The following is a 14897-nucleotide window of genomic DNA, read 5'->3' as shown; positions in this document are numbered from 1 at the left end:
TTAGCCACAACACAAGGGAAATTGCACATGGCAGTGTCAGGTAACAAAGTCCTCACACGGAATCTTTGGGCTTGGCTGATTCAAAGCAAGCACAGAACAACATTGCCACCTCTAATCTTCCCTGCTTGCTCCTGCCTTCCTGCCCTGTAGCCTTGCAGTTTATAGGGATTCCTTGCAGATGGCGAACAAATCATCCAAGACAATCTGACAAAAGTAACTGGTTCCTTGATACAAGTAATCCACTTGTGAAGCTTGGCCCTGGTGGGTGAAAGGCCCTGCAGCACTTACAGCTTTTCTCAGGTCATGACTAGAACAGGCTAGCTGCTGCTTGGCAGAAGCTATGGTGTACAGTTCAAATAGCTATTTTTCCTCTTTGCCCTTAGTCTTTCTGTAGACCATCTCTCGAAAGCTTGCAAGGATTTTATTCTCTCGTTTTCTCCTCTCCTCCTGGTTGAAGGAGGCCAGAGCTCTCTTCTCATCTGCACTGTAAATCTGGTTCTCTTTACGCAGACGCACAGCTTCCATCCGGCGATGTCTGTGGAGAACATTGTGCACATCAGCACAGGCAGAGGGGTGTAAAGCTCTGTCACAGCTTCCTTCCACATACTGCACTCAATGTTTGCAGCAGCTTATAAATATACTTTCACCATAGAACCCAAAGGCATATAAACCTTCCCAAGGAGGAGTGTGGCAGAGCAGGAAACTGACTTCTGGGAGTGTCTGCTTTCAGGCAGTCGGCCAGAATGCCCACCTACCCCTTGGGTACTAGCTGCTGGCTCAGCAAAATTTAAGTGAAAATCCTGTTGGACTCTGAGAAAACATGTGTAAGCCAACCTCTCATATTTTGTCTTCTCCTGAAGAGCCAGTACATCATCATTACCCAAACATACCATTCTGAGGCACTTGACACAAGCATCTCCTCTTTTGAAATACAAGGTCATTACAAGTATATTACCTGGAAAGAATTTTCTCTTAAGGAGAAAGTGTCCTCAGACTCCTCATCATCTATCTACAGTAACAGGAAGCTTAGAGTACTGCAAGCACACAGAGTGCCTTCACTGTTATGCTTCTGGCTAAAGCTTGGAAGCAGTCTTCCAACACACCAACAGAGGAAGCAGTCCTTGCAAATTTCACTGAACCATTACCACCATCAAAACCATACCTGCTGCCACTCATGACATAACCAGAACTCTCAAACGATGCAATCTCTTCACTGGTCAAGCCAATTTCACCTCTCCGGGGTATACGTTTTCCTGCTTTTACATACTCTGCCATTGCTGCACCTTCACCAGGTAAGAGGGCATGTCCATAGCTTAAAAAAAAAAAGAGTGGTGATTTTAATCAGTCTTAGAAACAGTGAGCCTGAGCTTCCCGGCTTCCCTGTTCACTACTTGTGAAAGTTGCATTTTTAAGCACTTTCTTATTCTTTCCCATACACTGGTCTGTTTTTGACTCACAGCTAACAGAAGCAACATCTTAAAATTACTGGCTGGGTCCACTCTGACAAAACAGCAATGAAGACAAGCAACTTAAAAAGCCAAAAAAACCAAACCAGACTTTTCTACCTGAGTTCAGGCCAGGGTAAAGCTTAGCACCACTACTCCTTCTGTCTGGGAGTTTCTCTCTGATGAATGACATATTGTTGTAACAGTCCTTCAGGACTTATTTACTTGATTTGATCAAAGTACCATTACAGCTGACTACTCACTTCAAAGGCCGATCATCCTGAGATGCATGGGTTTTGGGAGCTTCTGGTCCAATCAAGCTATCGGCTTCAGTATTTTCTGCAACAGTTGAATAATGAGGAAGATTAATACTGTGCCCATTGTTCCCAGTTATCAGAACAGTGACACAGATCAGCAACACTTAATTCACAGAGCATGAAGAAGTTTCAATCCAAGTTTAAAGAACCTACTTGATCTCTCAATCCAGAGATCTTCTCCTTGAAATGCTTCGTCATCAGAATCTTCACTGCTTGAATCACTGGATTCCTTTCTACTCTTCTTAGTTTTCTTTTTCTTAGACTTCTTCCTGTAAAAAAAAAAAAATCAGGGACAGACATGCCATTACCAAAATGTAAGATGAAAGAGTGCTTGGAACCATTCTCACTTCATTAGTTTTTCAAGGCAACTTCCACCTATGGGAAGACTGGCTGTCTGCAGAGACACCTTCAGCAAAACGCCTTACAGCAAAACAGACAACAGATACACTCTTACACCTTTCATACAGCACTAGAAATTGGCTCCCTGTGTTTGCAGCAAGTCCTCTCTGATGTGTCATTCAGTAGAGTTAAAGAAAATAAGAAAATCAACCAGGTTAGCATTACTCAACAGCATTTATAGCCCAACTTTTGAGCGCTCAGCCTTCCTCACTACCTGCCCTCTAGTAAAAAGCAGTTAGAATTACTGCTTTACTGTAAACTTACTTTCTGTTCTTCTTTTTCTTCTTCTTGCTTTTCCTTTTATCATCATCTGAAAAAACGAAAGTACATATACAATCAGAAAGAATATTTGCTATAACTAAGCATGAGCTCTCATACATGTACATTAGCCAAAACCCTCTTACCGCTGGAGCTCTGCTCAGACTCTGAGTCACTGTCGCTGTCCTCAGAATGTCTTCTGCGCTTTCTTTTGGATGCTTTCCGCTTTTTCTTCTTTCTTTTCTTCTTCTTTTTCTTTTTTTCCTCTAGAATGTTTAAAAAAGTTAACATTAGAGAACAGACAAATATCACCTAGCATCACATGTATTTTCTGACTTTCCCAAAGCAATTCTCTGAACTGGAGCCCACCACACTCATTCCCGTCTGTCAAAGCCAGTGAACCTCTTGCAAGCAACAGCAGATTCTAGACTTTGGTAGCTTCTCCTTTTTGACATAAGCTGTGTAAGCAAAACAAAATACCTTCTGAGCTGGAATCTGAAGAACTACTCTTAGATTTGGCCTCTTCATCTTCTACTGGTGTGTGCTCGTCAGAGCTGAATAAAAAGAAAAGGTTTGCTATTTAAAATCTACTTCATTGCACTCAAGACCAAAGGTACAATTCACCAAACACAAGCCTGCAGATTTTGAGTCAGGACTTGCAACAGAGTAAACTATCAAACAGCTAACTTGTAGAATGGGAACTGCTTCCAGAACCACAAGGAAAAGGTCATCAGATCTAAAATGAACTATATCCACCATGGTTAGCATCCTGGAATTAATTTGGGGAGAGATAATTAATAATCTTATGTTTATTCAGAAAGTGGCATAACATGACTTGTGCCCAAAGCAGCAGTAAGACTGGGTTTTGTAAATTAAACTGACACAACAATCAGTATCATAAAACTCAGACAAGAAAGAATATGTCTTACTCAGGGTCAGGAACCTTTGGTGACAGTCCCCAGACTTCTGGTGCCCCCAGTTCTCCGATTCTCTCTCTCTCATTGAGTCTCCTGTAAGGACAAACACCTTCAGCGTGCCACACATTCTGACATATGTTACCATTTCCAATCACTCAAAACTAACAAGAGACAACCAGCGGCCTGGGAGGTCGAAGCAAACCTCCGCACGCCGCGGAGGATCAGCGGTAAACGGGTGTAAGCATCCTCCCGGCCGAACCTCGACCCGTCCGATCGTCCCTGTCACCAGGCACAGCGAAGGGCAGTGCCTCCCGCGACGACCGAAGGGGCTCAAAGCGCCGGGCAGCGCCACGACACAGCGGCCGTGAAAGGGCCGGACAGAGAAGGGCCAGGCCGCCCCCTCCCTGGGAGCAGCAAGGCAGACGCCCTGCCTTTCCCGGGACCACCGGTTCCTCCGGGCGGAAGAGAAGCACCACCAGGACAGGCCTATAGGAAACCGACGCTCGCCTCTGCCGCAGGATCTCCTCCTTCTCCTTCTCGTAGTACTCAGGCCAGGCCTTGCCGTGGTGGTGGCCGTGGTGCGCGGCGGAGCGCGGCCCGCCGGGGGTGCGCTCGCGGGAACGGGACCAACTCCGGCTCCGCCGGTGGCTCGGGCGCTTCAAGCCGTTGCGCTCACGGGAGCGAGACCGGGAGCGGGAGCGCGACCTGCGGCCGCGGCGCTCGGGGCTGCAGGCCGGCGGGCTGCGGGAACGGGACGCCGGCGCCATGGCAGCTGCGGGGCGGCCGCTGCCGACGAGCCGCTTCCGCGCGGCTTCCGGCGCCCTGCCTCCCGGGCGGGCGGGGGCGAGCAGCGGCGGCGCGGCGGAAGCGGCGCAGGGCCGCCCGCGGGGCGTAACGCTCCACACGCCCGGCCGGCAACACGGCGCCTAGCAGCGGCGTTCCTGGCAGCAGCTCCTTTTCTGCTGCAGGCGGCGGGACAGCCCCCCGCCGGCGGGACGGACACCCGCGAGCGGCCGCCGTGAAGCGTAGACCTGCGGGCAACGGCGGTGCCAGGTAAGGCGACGCGGGGGGCGGAGGGAAAGCCGCGATCCGAGATGGGGCCGCAGCGGTTGCTGCCCGGCCGACAGCTCACGGTTCGTCCCCGCTGTCCGGGCCTGACCCCTTCCTTTGCCGAGGGCAATGCGGGGTGTCCCCGTTACTCACCCTGCCCCGGATCGTGCCGGGCTGCGGGCACTTTCAGAAACAAAAAAGCCCCACAGCACCTCCCAGCCCGACCTGTTCGGGCCGCCGGGCTCGGTGGCAGCACGTAAGGAGCACGGGAAGCAGCTGTGATTTGGGAAGACAAATACACCAGCCAGTGTGACATTAGCCTGCCTCCTGTGCGCACCCTTCAGGGTGCCAGGTCTGAGTCTCTTGCTGCGAGGCCTCTTAAGAAACGCCACTCTGCTGCTCTGCCCGGGGCAGTGCAGCGGGACCTCGCTGGGCTCAGTTGCTCGCGGTACATGGCATTTCAGCGGCTGGTGCCTCCCAGAAAGCCCCGGCTGCCTTCTGCTCTCTAGAAAAGCTGTCACTCTGTTTTTCCCTAATGAAACAGTATTTCAGTTCCCAAGCTTATCATAAGCAACATCAAAATATCTGCCAAAAGCAGGAGGCCTGCTTAAATTGAGTGCTAGCCTGCGTGCATGTAACCTGGTACAGAAAAGGGACAGAGAAGATGGTACCAGAGGTTTGCACATAGGTAAGGTGTTACCTACCCTGTGTCTGTTTGAGAACAACCTGGTATCCCCTTGCTGTGGGAGTTTATGAATATTTTGGCTAAAAGAGACTGCTGCTTTCCTAATTAAACTAGATAAGGCTATCTTTTAAAAGGCTGTTGTTTTTATCTGTGTTTGGGTCATTTGAACGAGACAGATAAACATCTGCACAGGCTGTATTTTTGCAGCCTCACTGCGTGAGTGAAAGCTTAGTGACTTGTGTCTCCGAGCTCCCAGTCTCAGGAAGAGCCTGAAACCTACAGTGACTCTGAGACTTAGGGCTGGTATTCACACTCGCACAGGCTGCCCAAGTTCCTCTACCCCTGTATGTGAAGTCAGATGCCCCTGGGAAGAAGTCCAAGCCACTTTGTATCTCAGTATTTTTCACAGGAGGTCATGCTACCAAGTTGTAAGATAAATGGAAGTTGCTAGGCAAGGCATAATGTCCACATGTCAAGCAAATGTAGCCTTGAGGCCTTCATCAGAGCATATGGCCCTCCCTAGCTTTGAAACCTGGGTTTCCTGTGAGCTGGTGTGGGCTGGCAGGGAGGTGGGCAGCCAAGGGGTTCAGAGGCACTGGGCACTGCAGTGCTGGGCAGCATTGGCCTGCCAGCCTTCCACTGTACTGAAGCAGCTCTCAGGATAAAACTGCACAGACTGCACCCAAGGGTCTGTCTGAACAAAAGACCTCTCTGGAGCACTTCATACTTCTGGCGCTTAATTTGAAGCTTTACAGTGCACTTATGTTCCTGGACTGTTGCTTCCATCCTTAGATGTCCCAGGTGATGTTCCACCGCCCCTGGACTGGCATAACTACGGGTTTTAATGTTGTTTATGGTTTATTCACTGTAGATGCACCTGGCCCAGACCCTTGTCACACTACAATGCATTTGTGACTTGCAGGTGCCTTACAGGGAGTGACCTCTGCCTCTCTTAGCGGTCCACCACACCCGCTGGACAATTGTTATCTCGGTGGGCAGAGCTGCCACATCAGGCTGGTGTTTCACAACGATCTTATCTTTGTTGAGACACTTCTCACATTCTTAATGTAATCACCGGCTTCACAAGGTGATTTTCATGTTAGGGAGAGGATGCCCACAGAGTTAAATCACCAAATATTTCCTAGCCTTATCTAAAAATAAAAGAGAAAAAAACCCCAAACAAACCCTCCAGTGCACGCTAAAGAAAAAAAAGTCACACTGAAATTCTGCATTTAGGTGCAGGAGGATTGAGTGGCAGCTTCAGTAAACGTTTTAAAGTCGGTCAGAGCATTCGCTCTGCCCTGATGATGGCAAAGTGGCAGTGGGGTTCAGAATTTATATCTGACACAAAAAGCTGACATAGAGAGAAGCTTTGGTAAAAAGGTAAATGTGAAGGGGATGGTGCCACTCGCACAGCTAAACTGTCATCTTTTAAATTAGCCAGCATTTCTGTGCCTAAGCAAGCTGTTCAAACCTGATTTTTGAGAACTGATGATGCTTCGGTTCTCATCCTTATATGTAAGTTTTTCTGATAGACATGGCAATGGGGAGAAGAAATCTCCTTAAAGCTGAAGGATGAAGGCCTAAGAAATGGATTCATTCAGACTGTCAGGCATTTTTGGAGAAGAAAAAAGAACACAGAGTTCTTTACTGAGAATTAAAAATAATGAGAATTAAAAATACAGTAGTATTCCCATTTAACCTCTTGTGTAAAAGTCACTGCAAACTAAGGAAAAAAGGGCTACAAGAAAGAGGAAAACCTTACCTTTCCTCCTGATCAGTATTTTCTGTTATTTATTCTTCTTCACTCAACAGTCTCAAAAAACTGATAAATAATAGGAAATCAGTTCTGTAACATTCCAGATTTGAAGGCTCTCACTTCAAAAAGGCACTTCTGCTAGTAGCAGTACAAATACAAGGAGCTTGGCAGGTGATTTTCTTGCTGGAAGGGCTCATAAGCCTAGACCAGGAGCATTTTGTTGCTGATACATGCAGTGAGGGATGGCACTAATTTGTGCCAGTAATTCTGGCCTGTGACCTGTTAATGTTTTTGGTCAAACTTGATAGGACATTTGTTCGTGGCAGAGTTTTTGAATTCTAAGTAAAAACAAGAACCCCCGTGGTTCGAGTCCATGAAATCTGTAGAAGACGGGGTGGGGGAGGAAGGAAGAATAGATCTGTAACAGAAGAATGCATTTAATGATCTTGGTGCACTTTGACCGCTCATGAACAGTGATAGTTTTCAAGAGACCACGTAAAGGGTATCTCACTTTGATGACCCCACATCAAATGTGCTAAGTGCTGTGTTTTGTGAAAGGACTCGTGTCTATAGAGCTCTGAGTGGGGTCTAACACATGCCACTGTGGTGCAAAGGATATAAAATGATGGTGCAGTGTGAGTGTTCAGGTTGAGGTTACTGATCTCGGTGTTGGGTGGAGGTGGCAGCTGCGTCAGTGGTTGGCAGAGCAGCGCCAGCCTGCTCTCTTCCCCCGGGAAGGAAACAAGCTGCAGTGGGAAGAAACCTGCTGCCTTCGAGTCTCCACGGTCAGACTTAAGGCAGGTGGTTGTGGGGAGGCTTACTGCAGTCTCTTCCTGGAGTAGGGAGAGCAGGAGAGGTGGCAGCCAGGCAGGGGCTTTCAAGGCCGAAGCAGTCTGTGTGCTTGACCCTCGGTTGCCCAAGGCCTCCGGTGGAGCAGGATCTGGGGCCGCGGAGGTGAGTAGCACACGCTCGCCGGTGGCTGCGAGGCCTGTAAGCCCTCTTCAGTGCTCCTGAAGGTGCCGGCACGAAGAGGCGGGAGACGGTGCGGGAGGTGGGCGACAACCCGGGCGGTGCAACTCCGGGTGGCGTGTGGCGGCTCCTGGGAGCGGCCCAGTGTGGAGGGGTACCGCGGCACAGAGGCTTCCCGCGCCCGGCGTGGGGCCCGCGGACGCCTGGTCGCGAAAGCTCAGCGCACCCCAAGGGGCCCAGTCTGAAGCCTCCCCTGAGGCCGCGGGCGGCCTGACCCTCCCCGCTTCTGCCCCGAGCGCGCCCGAAGGATCCCGAGTCGCTTCGGTCGGGAAGCCGGGGGTGACGAGCGCGCTTGGGAGGAGCTCGGCGGCCCGCAGGGGAAGGCAGCGTGGTACTGCGCCGCCTAGTGGCTGCGCACCGGGGGCGGCGCCCGAGCCCGGTGAACGGCGGCGGCGGCGGCGGGGCCCTGTTCCCGTTGTGCGGGGAAGGGCTGGCAGGTGCTGGTGGCCATAGCGCAGGTAAGGCGGGCTTTCGCCTTCCTCCTCCCTGCCGCGGGCTACCTTCCCCTCCCGCCGCCGGTGGGGGCCGGCTCCCCTTGCCAGGAGCAGGAAGTCGCGGGGATAGGCACGGCACGGCCTGGCTGAGCCGAAGCGGTGGAGGGGCCGCCCGTCAGCTCCGGCTGCCGCCGCTGCCGGGTCACTCCCCGGAGTCCGCCGCCTGTCAGCACCACCGCCGCTCCGACTCGTTGAGGTGAGGCCGCCCGGCCGCTGTTGTCCTGCTCGGAGAGCCTGCAGCGGGGCTCGGCAGCTGTCCCTGAAACACCTCCCGCGATGGTGCCGTCCCCGCGGTGTCTCTGACTCGAAACGTTCGTTTTTACGGTAAAGTTCACCGGGGAGCACGGGGGAAGCCGAGAGGTTGGCCTTGGAGGAGAATGAGATGATCCTGAAGCGCGGCTGACGTTCCGCCGCTGTGACCGGTGCGGTGGAGCGGGAAGGCTGGCGGGCAGCGGCAGGGGAAGCGCTTGGCCTCTGCCTCTCGTCCTGCCCCTCCAAGCGTGTGGAAATAAAAGTTTTAGCAGTAAAATGAAGGACTTGAAGCCTTTAAGTAGCTGTCCGCATATTTCGATGCTGTTTTTTGCATCTCGATGCGGGGCCTCGAGTGGGAAGTGCCAATAGATTGATTAGTGTGGCTTTAATGGTGTTTCTTGTCATCGTACTGCCTCAGTCGCTTTGGGACACTGAATATCTGCAAATATGTGAGGAAGTGTTGAAAAAAAAATATTCCATAGAAAAAAGAATAGCAACAATATTGTGGTAAGCCTCAGCTGACTGGTGTCATAGAGATGCACAGATCTTACCCTGTCCTGGATGCTACTGGGTGTTCTTGTGCCAATTTACAGGGTATTTTCACAGCTAAAAAAGAAATCTCTTACAGACCTTTGAGGGACTCGAGTCTTGCATTTCTGTTTTAAAGTTTACCTCATTGGCTGTGAAATCAGATAATCTCTGTCCCTCACCTTGTAAGAATGGAGGATATATTCAGGATCACACAACCTTGTGTAGAAGGTGAAGAGACAAATGGTAGTAAGAAGGAAGCTTTGCAGAGTGTTCTGTCCTGTAAACTTATGAATAGTGTCTGCTTCGCTTTTTTGACACAAGGAATAAAGAGTAAATGTGGGAACACTCACATGCTTAAAGCCATACATCTGTATTTCTACTAATTTGATGTCTTTTACTTTGTAGGAATGGAGGGGAAGAAACTGATTTCTGCAACAGACACACAGTACTCCAGCGTGCTCCTTCAGTCTTTGAACGAACAACGTGACCATGGACTTTTTTGTGATGTTACTGTTATTGTGGAGGACCAGAAATTTCGAGCTCACAGGAACATCCTTTCGGCCTCAAGCACTTATTTTCACCAGCTTTTCTCAGTGGCTGGGCAAGTGGTTGAACTGAGCTTTGTAAGAGCAGAAATTTTTGCAGAAATACTGAACTACATTTATAGTTCCAAAATAATTAGCATTCGATCTGATCTACTTGATGAACTGATTAAATCAGGGCAACAGCTAGGTGTTAAATTCATAGCTGATCTGGGCATACCTCTGTCTGATGGAAAAAACGTGTCAAGTGAGGTCAGAGATGGTGCATCAGAAACTTCAGCTTCTGGTCCAGGTCAAAGGGATGCTGAAACACAAGTACCTGTGATAAGGCCAGAGAGTCATGAGGCAACAGATGGGATGCCAGTTATAACACAATCGTTCTCCTTACACGGCATAGAATATGAGACTACAAAAATTACAGTGAGTGATTCAGATGATGAGGATGATGATGTTATTTTTTGCTCTGAGATTGTTCCTCCAAAAGAATGTACTAAAGATGCAAATGCTGCAACCCAGAACCAGCCTTGCCCAAGTTCATCTGGAGTTTCCGACCAAAAATCCTGTGGCAGTGGTGGCTCTCCCCATTTGCCGAGCACCACAGCAGCTCAGAAACTCTCTTTGTCTACTAGCCAGCTAAGCTCAAACCAAACACAACCCGGTGCCGAATCGCATGTCCCTGGAACGCCACACCACTTGACTCCTAATATCATTGTGCTGAATAAGCCTTTACTTAACTCATCGCTCAGTGCCAGCTCCTCGCATCAAGCAAATGTGACACCTACAATTAATTTACTCGAGGAGAAGAGACAGACATCCAATAATGGCCCCTTAGCTGAAGTGGAAACAACAGCTGTTGATGATGATGATGTTGTCGAAGATGATGTTGATATCATTAGCTCTAGTCCTGGTTCAGTCAACAGTAGCTCTTTGGGTCAGCAACCATCTGTAACTGAGACAGCAACGACTGAAGGACCAGCTGTACAGAAAAAACAGGCTGTTACACTGTCAGATGAGACATTTTCTATAGACAGAGAACTTAAAATAAAAATCTCAGATATCCTTGCTGGAAACAAGAAGGACTTAAGTTCAGGTGTAGCATCAAAGCAGGCGGCAGAAGGGCAGAAAATCATAACATTGGATACCACAACTGAAATAGGAGGCTTATCCACAGGCTGTAAGGTGTATGCAAATATCGGTGAGGATACGTATGACATAGTCATTCCTGTAAAGGGTGATGCTGAGGGCGAAGCCAAGGCTGATGAAACACCTAAAACGTCTGGTGGTGATTCTCCAAACAGGAAACGCATGAAAGTAAAGCACGATGACCATTACGAGCTCATCGTGGATGGAAGAGTCTACTACATTTGTATTGTGTGCAAAAGATCGTACGCGTGCCTGACGAGCTTACGGAGACACTTTAACATGCATTCCTGGGAGAAGAAGTATCCCTGTCGGTACTGTGACAAAGTTTTTCCTCTTGCAGAGTACCGTACCAAGCATGAAATCCACCACACTGGTGAGAGAAGGTACCAGTGCTTGACCTGTGGCAAAAGCTTCATTAACTACCAAATTACAGCCTCCCACATAAGATCAGTTCATAGCCAAGAACCTTCTGGAGATACCAAGCTCTATCGATTGCACCCGTGCAAGTCTCTGCAGATCAGACAGTACACATACATCAGCGATCGCTCCAACAGTATACCAGGAATGAACAACGGTGGCATCGTTTATCGTGTTGGCACAGGGAAAGATGGCACTGAAGGAACAGCATCTAACTCTTCAGACATTAGGTGGGATGACATTTTTGTTCCACATGGAAACGAAGCAATGTTCAAACAAAATCCACCGGAGGGGAGTTCTGAGTTTGAGTTTGTAATACCAGAATCCTACTGAAGCACATAAAGCACTGGGAAAAGCTTTCAGTGCAGAAATAGCGTGGCTGTTTTAAATGAACTGTTAATATCACTGTAAAAATGAAATGTTAAGAGTTGAAAACAAGTTAACTTGTTCTACCAAAACATCAAATGGAAGCCCTTAGAAGGATTATAGGTAACTGCAAGTGGTTTGTGAAAGCAATTCATCTGAAGGTTTACTTGAATACAGAGCAGGACACTTCTAAAGAGAATTTTCTGGTATATCAATTTTGATCAAAATGTGGGGATTTGTAGCTTGAAAAGGTACAGTTTCTTCTGAAGAGCTAGAACTCTTATAAAGTAATTGAGGTATTTCCTGTACCCATATTTACTATATAAACCCTTTCTTTAGTGTTAACACTTAAAATGCTGAATCCTGTTTAGATGTTAACCAAGCAAACAGATTTTTTTCATCATAGTCTCTTGAATATGGAACCATTTAAAAAAAAAAAAACAAACGAAAAAATCCCACTACTCATCTGTTTTTGTGAACAATGGATTACTGCTGCTGTTCAAAATAACTGACTTTTGAGTAGTGTATTTTTGAACTAGCATCTTGGCTCTGCTTTTATATGAATTAGCTATCTTCATGCAAATAATGAGTATTGCTGACAAGATAGTTGCAGGTAAATTGAACAACCTTTATACTTGGCAGAATGGTGAGCAGAGCATTCAGTGTCTGGAGTGTTGTATTTTACCTTTTTTTTTGCAATGAGAAAAATGAGAATAAACCCCCACAAAGTGGAGAAGCTTAGAACACATAGGAAGGTAAAAGATAATTTTTCCTTTCAAAGGATGAGGAATAATGTTAGGTTTTCTAACTATGGGAACAGATGCCATTAAGGAGTTTAGAAGGGCTTCAGTCTGGTATCTTAAAAAGAATACTTACAATAAAAGGGTTTTTTTTGTTTGTTTGGGTTTTTTTCAGCTGAAGGCTTTTACATTCTCAAGATTATAAAACAAATGCTGTATCAGCTCAGCAGTGAGACTGCTGAGATGTTGTACAGCCCATTTGGTTAGATCTTTTAAGTGAAACAGGGATTGGGATTTTTTTTTTTCCTTCCCATTTATAGGGTTATGGAAGCATGGGGACTAAACCAAAAATCAAAAAGTAACTTCCATCCACCAAAATGCAAAGTATATTTTCTCTGCAGTTGTCTAGTTGTCATCTGTTTTCAGTTTGGGGCTTATTATATTGTCCTTTTGTTTCTCCTTGCAATTGGTAACATGTTTAGGCACTTATAAGACAAATGAGATGTCCAACTTGAACAGGAAACAGTAGACCTAAGGAAAACAAACTGGAGTCATAGCTTAGCAGATTTAGTGACTTGGTGAATTTTTGTAAATGGTAATGTGAAACTCGCTCAGGTTCTAGACATGACTGAGATTGTTGTGTATAGCACTAGTTAGTTGTTGTAACCTTTTATTGTTTAAATTACAGTTAAAGGTTTTTAAATAAGCATCTCGATCCTATGACCTTAAAGGTTAACATTTCAGACACACAGTACTCTACACACAGAAATACATCTACATGGTAAATGGTTCAAATACAACTCGAGCTATAAAAAAGGGTACCAGACATCTGTTTGAGTAATGCTGGGAGAAAGGAGGATTTACCTTATGCATGTAATGCTCATCTCTTCTGTTTTGTAAGCCAAGAACACCACTTAGCAGATTATTAACAGTTCATACTACAGACCCCCTTTGAACACTTCAGATGTTACGGGTTGGGTGTTATCTGAGATGCCATTTCAGCAGTCAAACAATCCTCACAAGACGTTAAGTCCTGATTGCCTGTATTAGCACGGGCAGCCCTGTGTGCTGTATTGAGAGTTCCTGAACTTTTTGACAAGAAAATGCTATTTTTGTTACTGATATGACACATCTAGAATTAAGCATACATTGCAAAGTGTACATTCAGTAATAATTAAGCAATGGCTATCGATATTTGCTGCTGATGTATTTAAAACTTTGAATTAAACTGTGCCTACTAAAGGTCTCTTTTTGGAGGAAAACTGGAAAATTAGGGCTTTGTAACTATTTTTGCTAGAAGACTCGTGCTTGCATGTGTCTCAGGGTCTTCAGTTTTCCTTGGAAGTGATTTTTGATATCCAAAGTCCAGAGGTCACGTAAATAATTTTTTAATTTCACTTCCAGTATTTATTGATTTGGAAACATAGTAAATCCATTCTTTTAAAACTCTTCTTTTTATGGGGCCATGAGCATCTATATTTAGGTTTATGGCTATTGCACTTGTATTTGATTTTATTTGTTTTCTGTTTGCTTTTGTAAACACTTAGCTTCCAGTTTAACTTAATGAAAAAAAAAACAACCTTTATGTAAATATTAAGCAATTGGCTTTAGGGTAATGAAAGAAAAAGATTTAATCTGAAAAAAAAAGCATTTATATAAACCCTGAATTTTAACAGAGTATGGTGGCAAACCTCTTGGTCATTTTTATGCAGATGAAATCATTAATGGGTCTGCTGCAAAATATGATAAAGGTGACTGCATCCTCACTGTATGGTTTCTCTGGGTATTCATACAGTAGCATTCCAGTCTCTGATTTAAACAAATAGTGAGGGAGCAACTGACCGCTTATTTATTTCGTACTGTTAAGGCACGCAGCTTATAAAGGTGCAGAAGCTGACAACTATATACATTGAACATTGAGTTCTAGGGCTGTTGCCTAGGAGCTGTTCCACGTGAGACACGTATCATTTTTGCCAGATCTGTTATGTAAATAGTTGTACAGTCTTTCCTTAACATACTTTATAAAGTTGTGTTCTACTTTTCATTAATCAATACTTGATAGTAGTTCTTAGAGCTTTCTATGGCAAAAATAAAAACCTCTTAAATTCTAAAGATGGGTCTAGCATGTTTCTTTTTAATGACAGCTCAGCTTCTACACTCTTAACATTTTGGATAGGTGATGGTTTATGGTTTCCTTTTCCAGGTCTTTGGGGATCACAGGGGAACCCTGTGGTGGGGTAGGTGTTTACAGCTGGGGCTTAGTTCATTTTTTGTGTGTGTTTTTTTTTTGTTGGGTGGGTTTTGGTGGCTTTGGCGTCATTTTCCCTTCGCCTTTTGTTTGTTTGTTTGTGTCAGTTGGTTTTGGTTGGGTTTTTTTGGGGTGAGTGCTCTCAAATAAAGAAAGAAAGTTAACTGCAACTCCACTTCTTAGAATAGCCTGAGCTGCTGTGGAACTATCCAACTATTACTGTCACTGCAAATGAGCTAGAAATCAATACATACAGTGACCAGTGTCACTGTATTATTTCAGCTAACTCATGGTTAGGGCTCCTC

At 46.3% G+C, this 14897-nt stretch overlaps 2 protein-coding genes across 5 annotated transcripts; one reads left to right on the top strand and one right to left on the bottom strand.

Moving 5' to 3' along the window:
• Positions 1-252: 252 nt before the first annotated feature.
• On the bottom strand, positions 253-4131 carry NKAP (NFKB activating protein). Its single transcript, XM_064159508.1, has 9 exons — positions 3844-4131; positions 3349-3429; positions 2900-2973; positions 2566-2685; positions 2426-2471; positions 1916-2031; positions 1709-1784; positions 1163-1312; positions 253-535 (listed from the first exon to the last, which is right to left on the bottom strand). The coding sequence occupies exons 1-9, from the start codon at positions 4101-4103 to the stop codon at positions 361-363; spliced, it is 1098 nt and encodes a 365-aa protein (XP_064015578.1). The 5' UTR covers positions 4104-4131; the 3' UTR covers positions 253-360.
• A 103-nt stretch (positions 4132-4234) lies between these two features.
• ZBTB33 (zinc finger and BTB domain containing 33) lies at positions 4235-14456 on the top strand. Of its 4 annotated transcripts, none has more exons than XM_064159505.1 (2): positions 4235-4389; positions 9542-14456. In XM_064159505.1, exon 2 carries the CDS (start codon positions 9544-9546, stop codon positions 11569-11571), a length of 2028 nt encoding a protein of 675 aa, XP_064015575.1. In that variant the 5' UTR covers positions 4235-4389; positions 9542-9543; the 3' UTR covers positions 11572-14456. The 4 variants fall into 4 exon arrangements, with proteins under 4 accessions (XP_064015575.1, XP_064015576.1, XP_064015574.1 ...); XM_064159506.1 differs by lacking the exon at positions 4235-4389 and adding an exon at positions 7255-8317; XM_064159504.1 differs by lacking the exon at positions 4235-4389 and adding an exon at positions 7255-8549.
• Positions 14457-14897: the final 441 nt, after the last annotated feature.

The sequence above is a fragment of the Pogoniulus pusillus genome, chromosome 19 (genome assembly GCF_015220805.1).
Source record: "Pogoniulus pusillus isolate bPogPus1 chromosome 19, bPogPus1.pri, whole genome shotgun sequence".
Classification (NCBI taxonomy): domain Eukaryota; kingdom Metazoa; phylum Chordata; class Aves; order Piciformes; family Lybiidae; genus Pogoniulus; species Pogoniulus pusillus.
The sequence above is the reverse complement of the archived record's forward strand: the minus strand, read 5'-3'. Positions and strand labels throughout refer to the sequence as shown.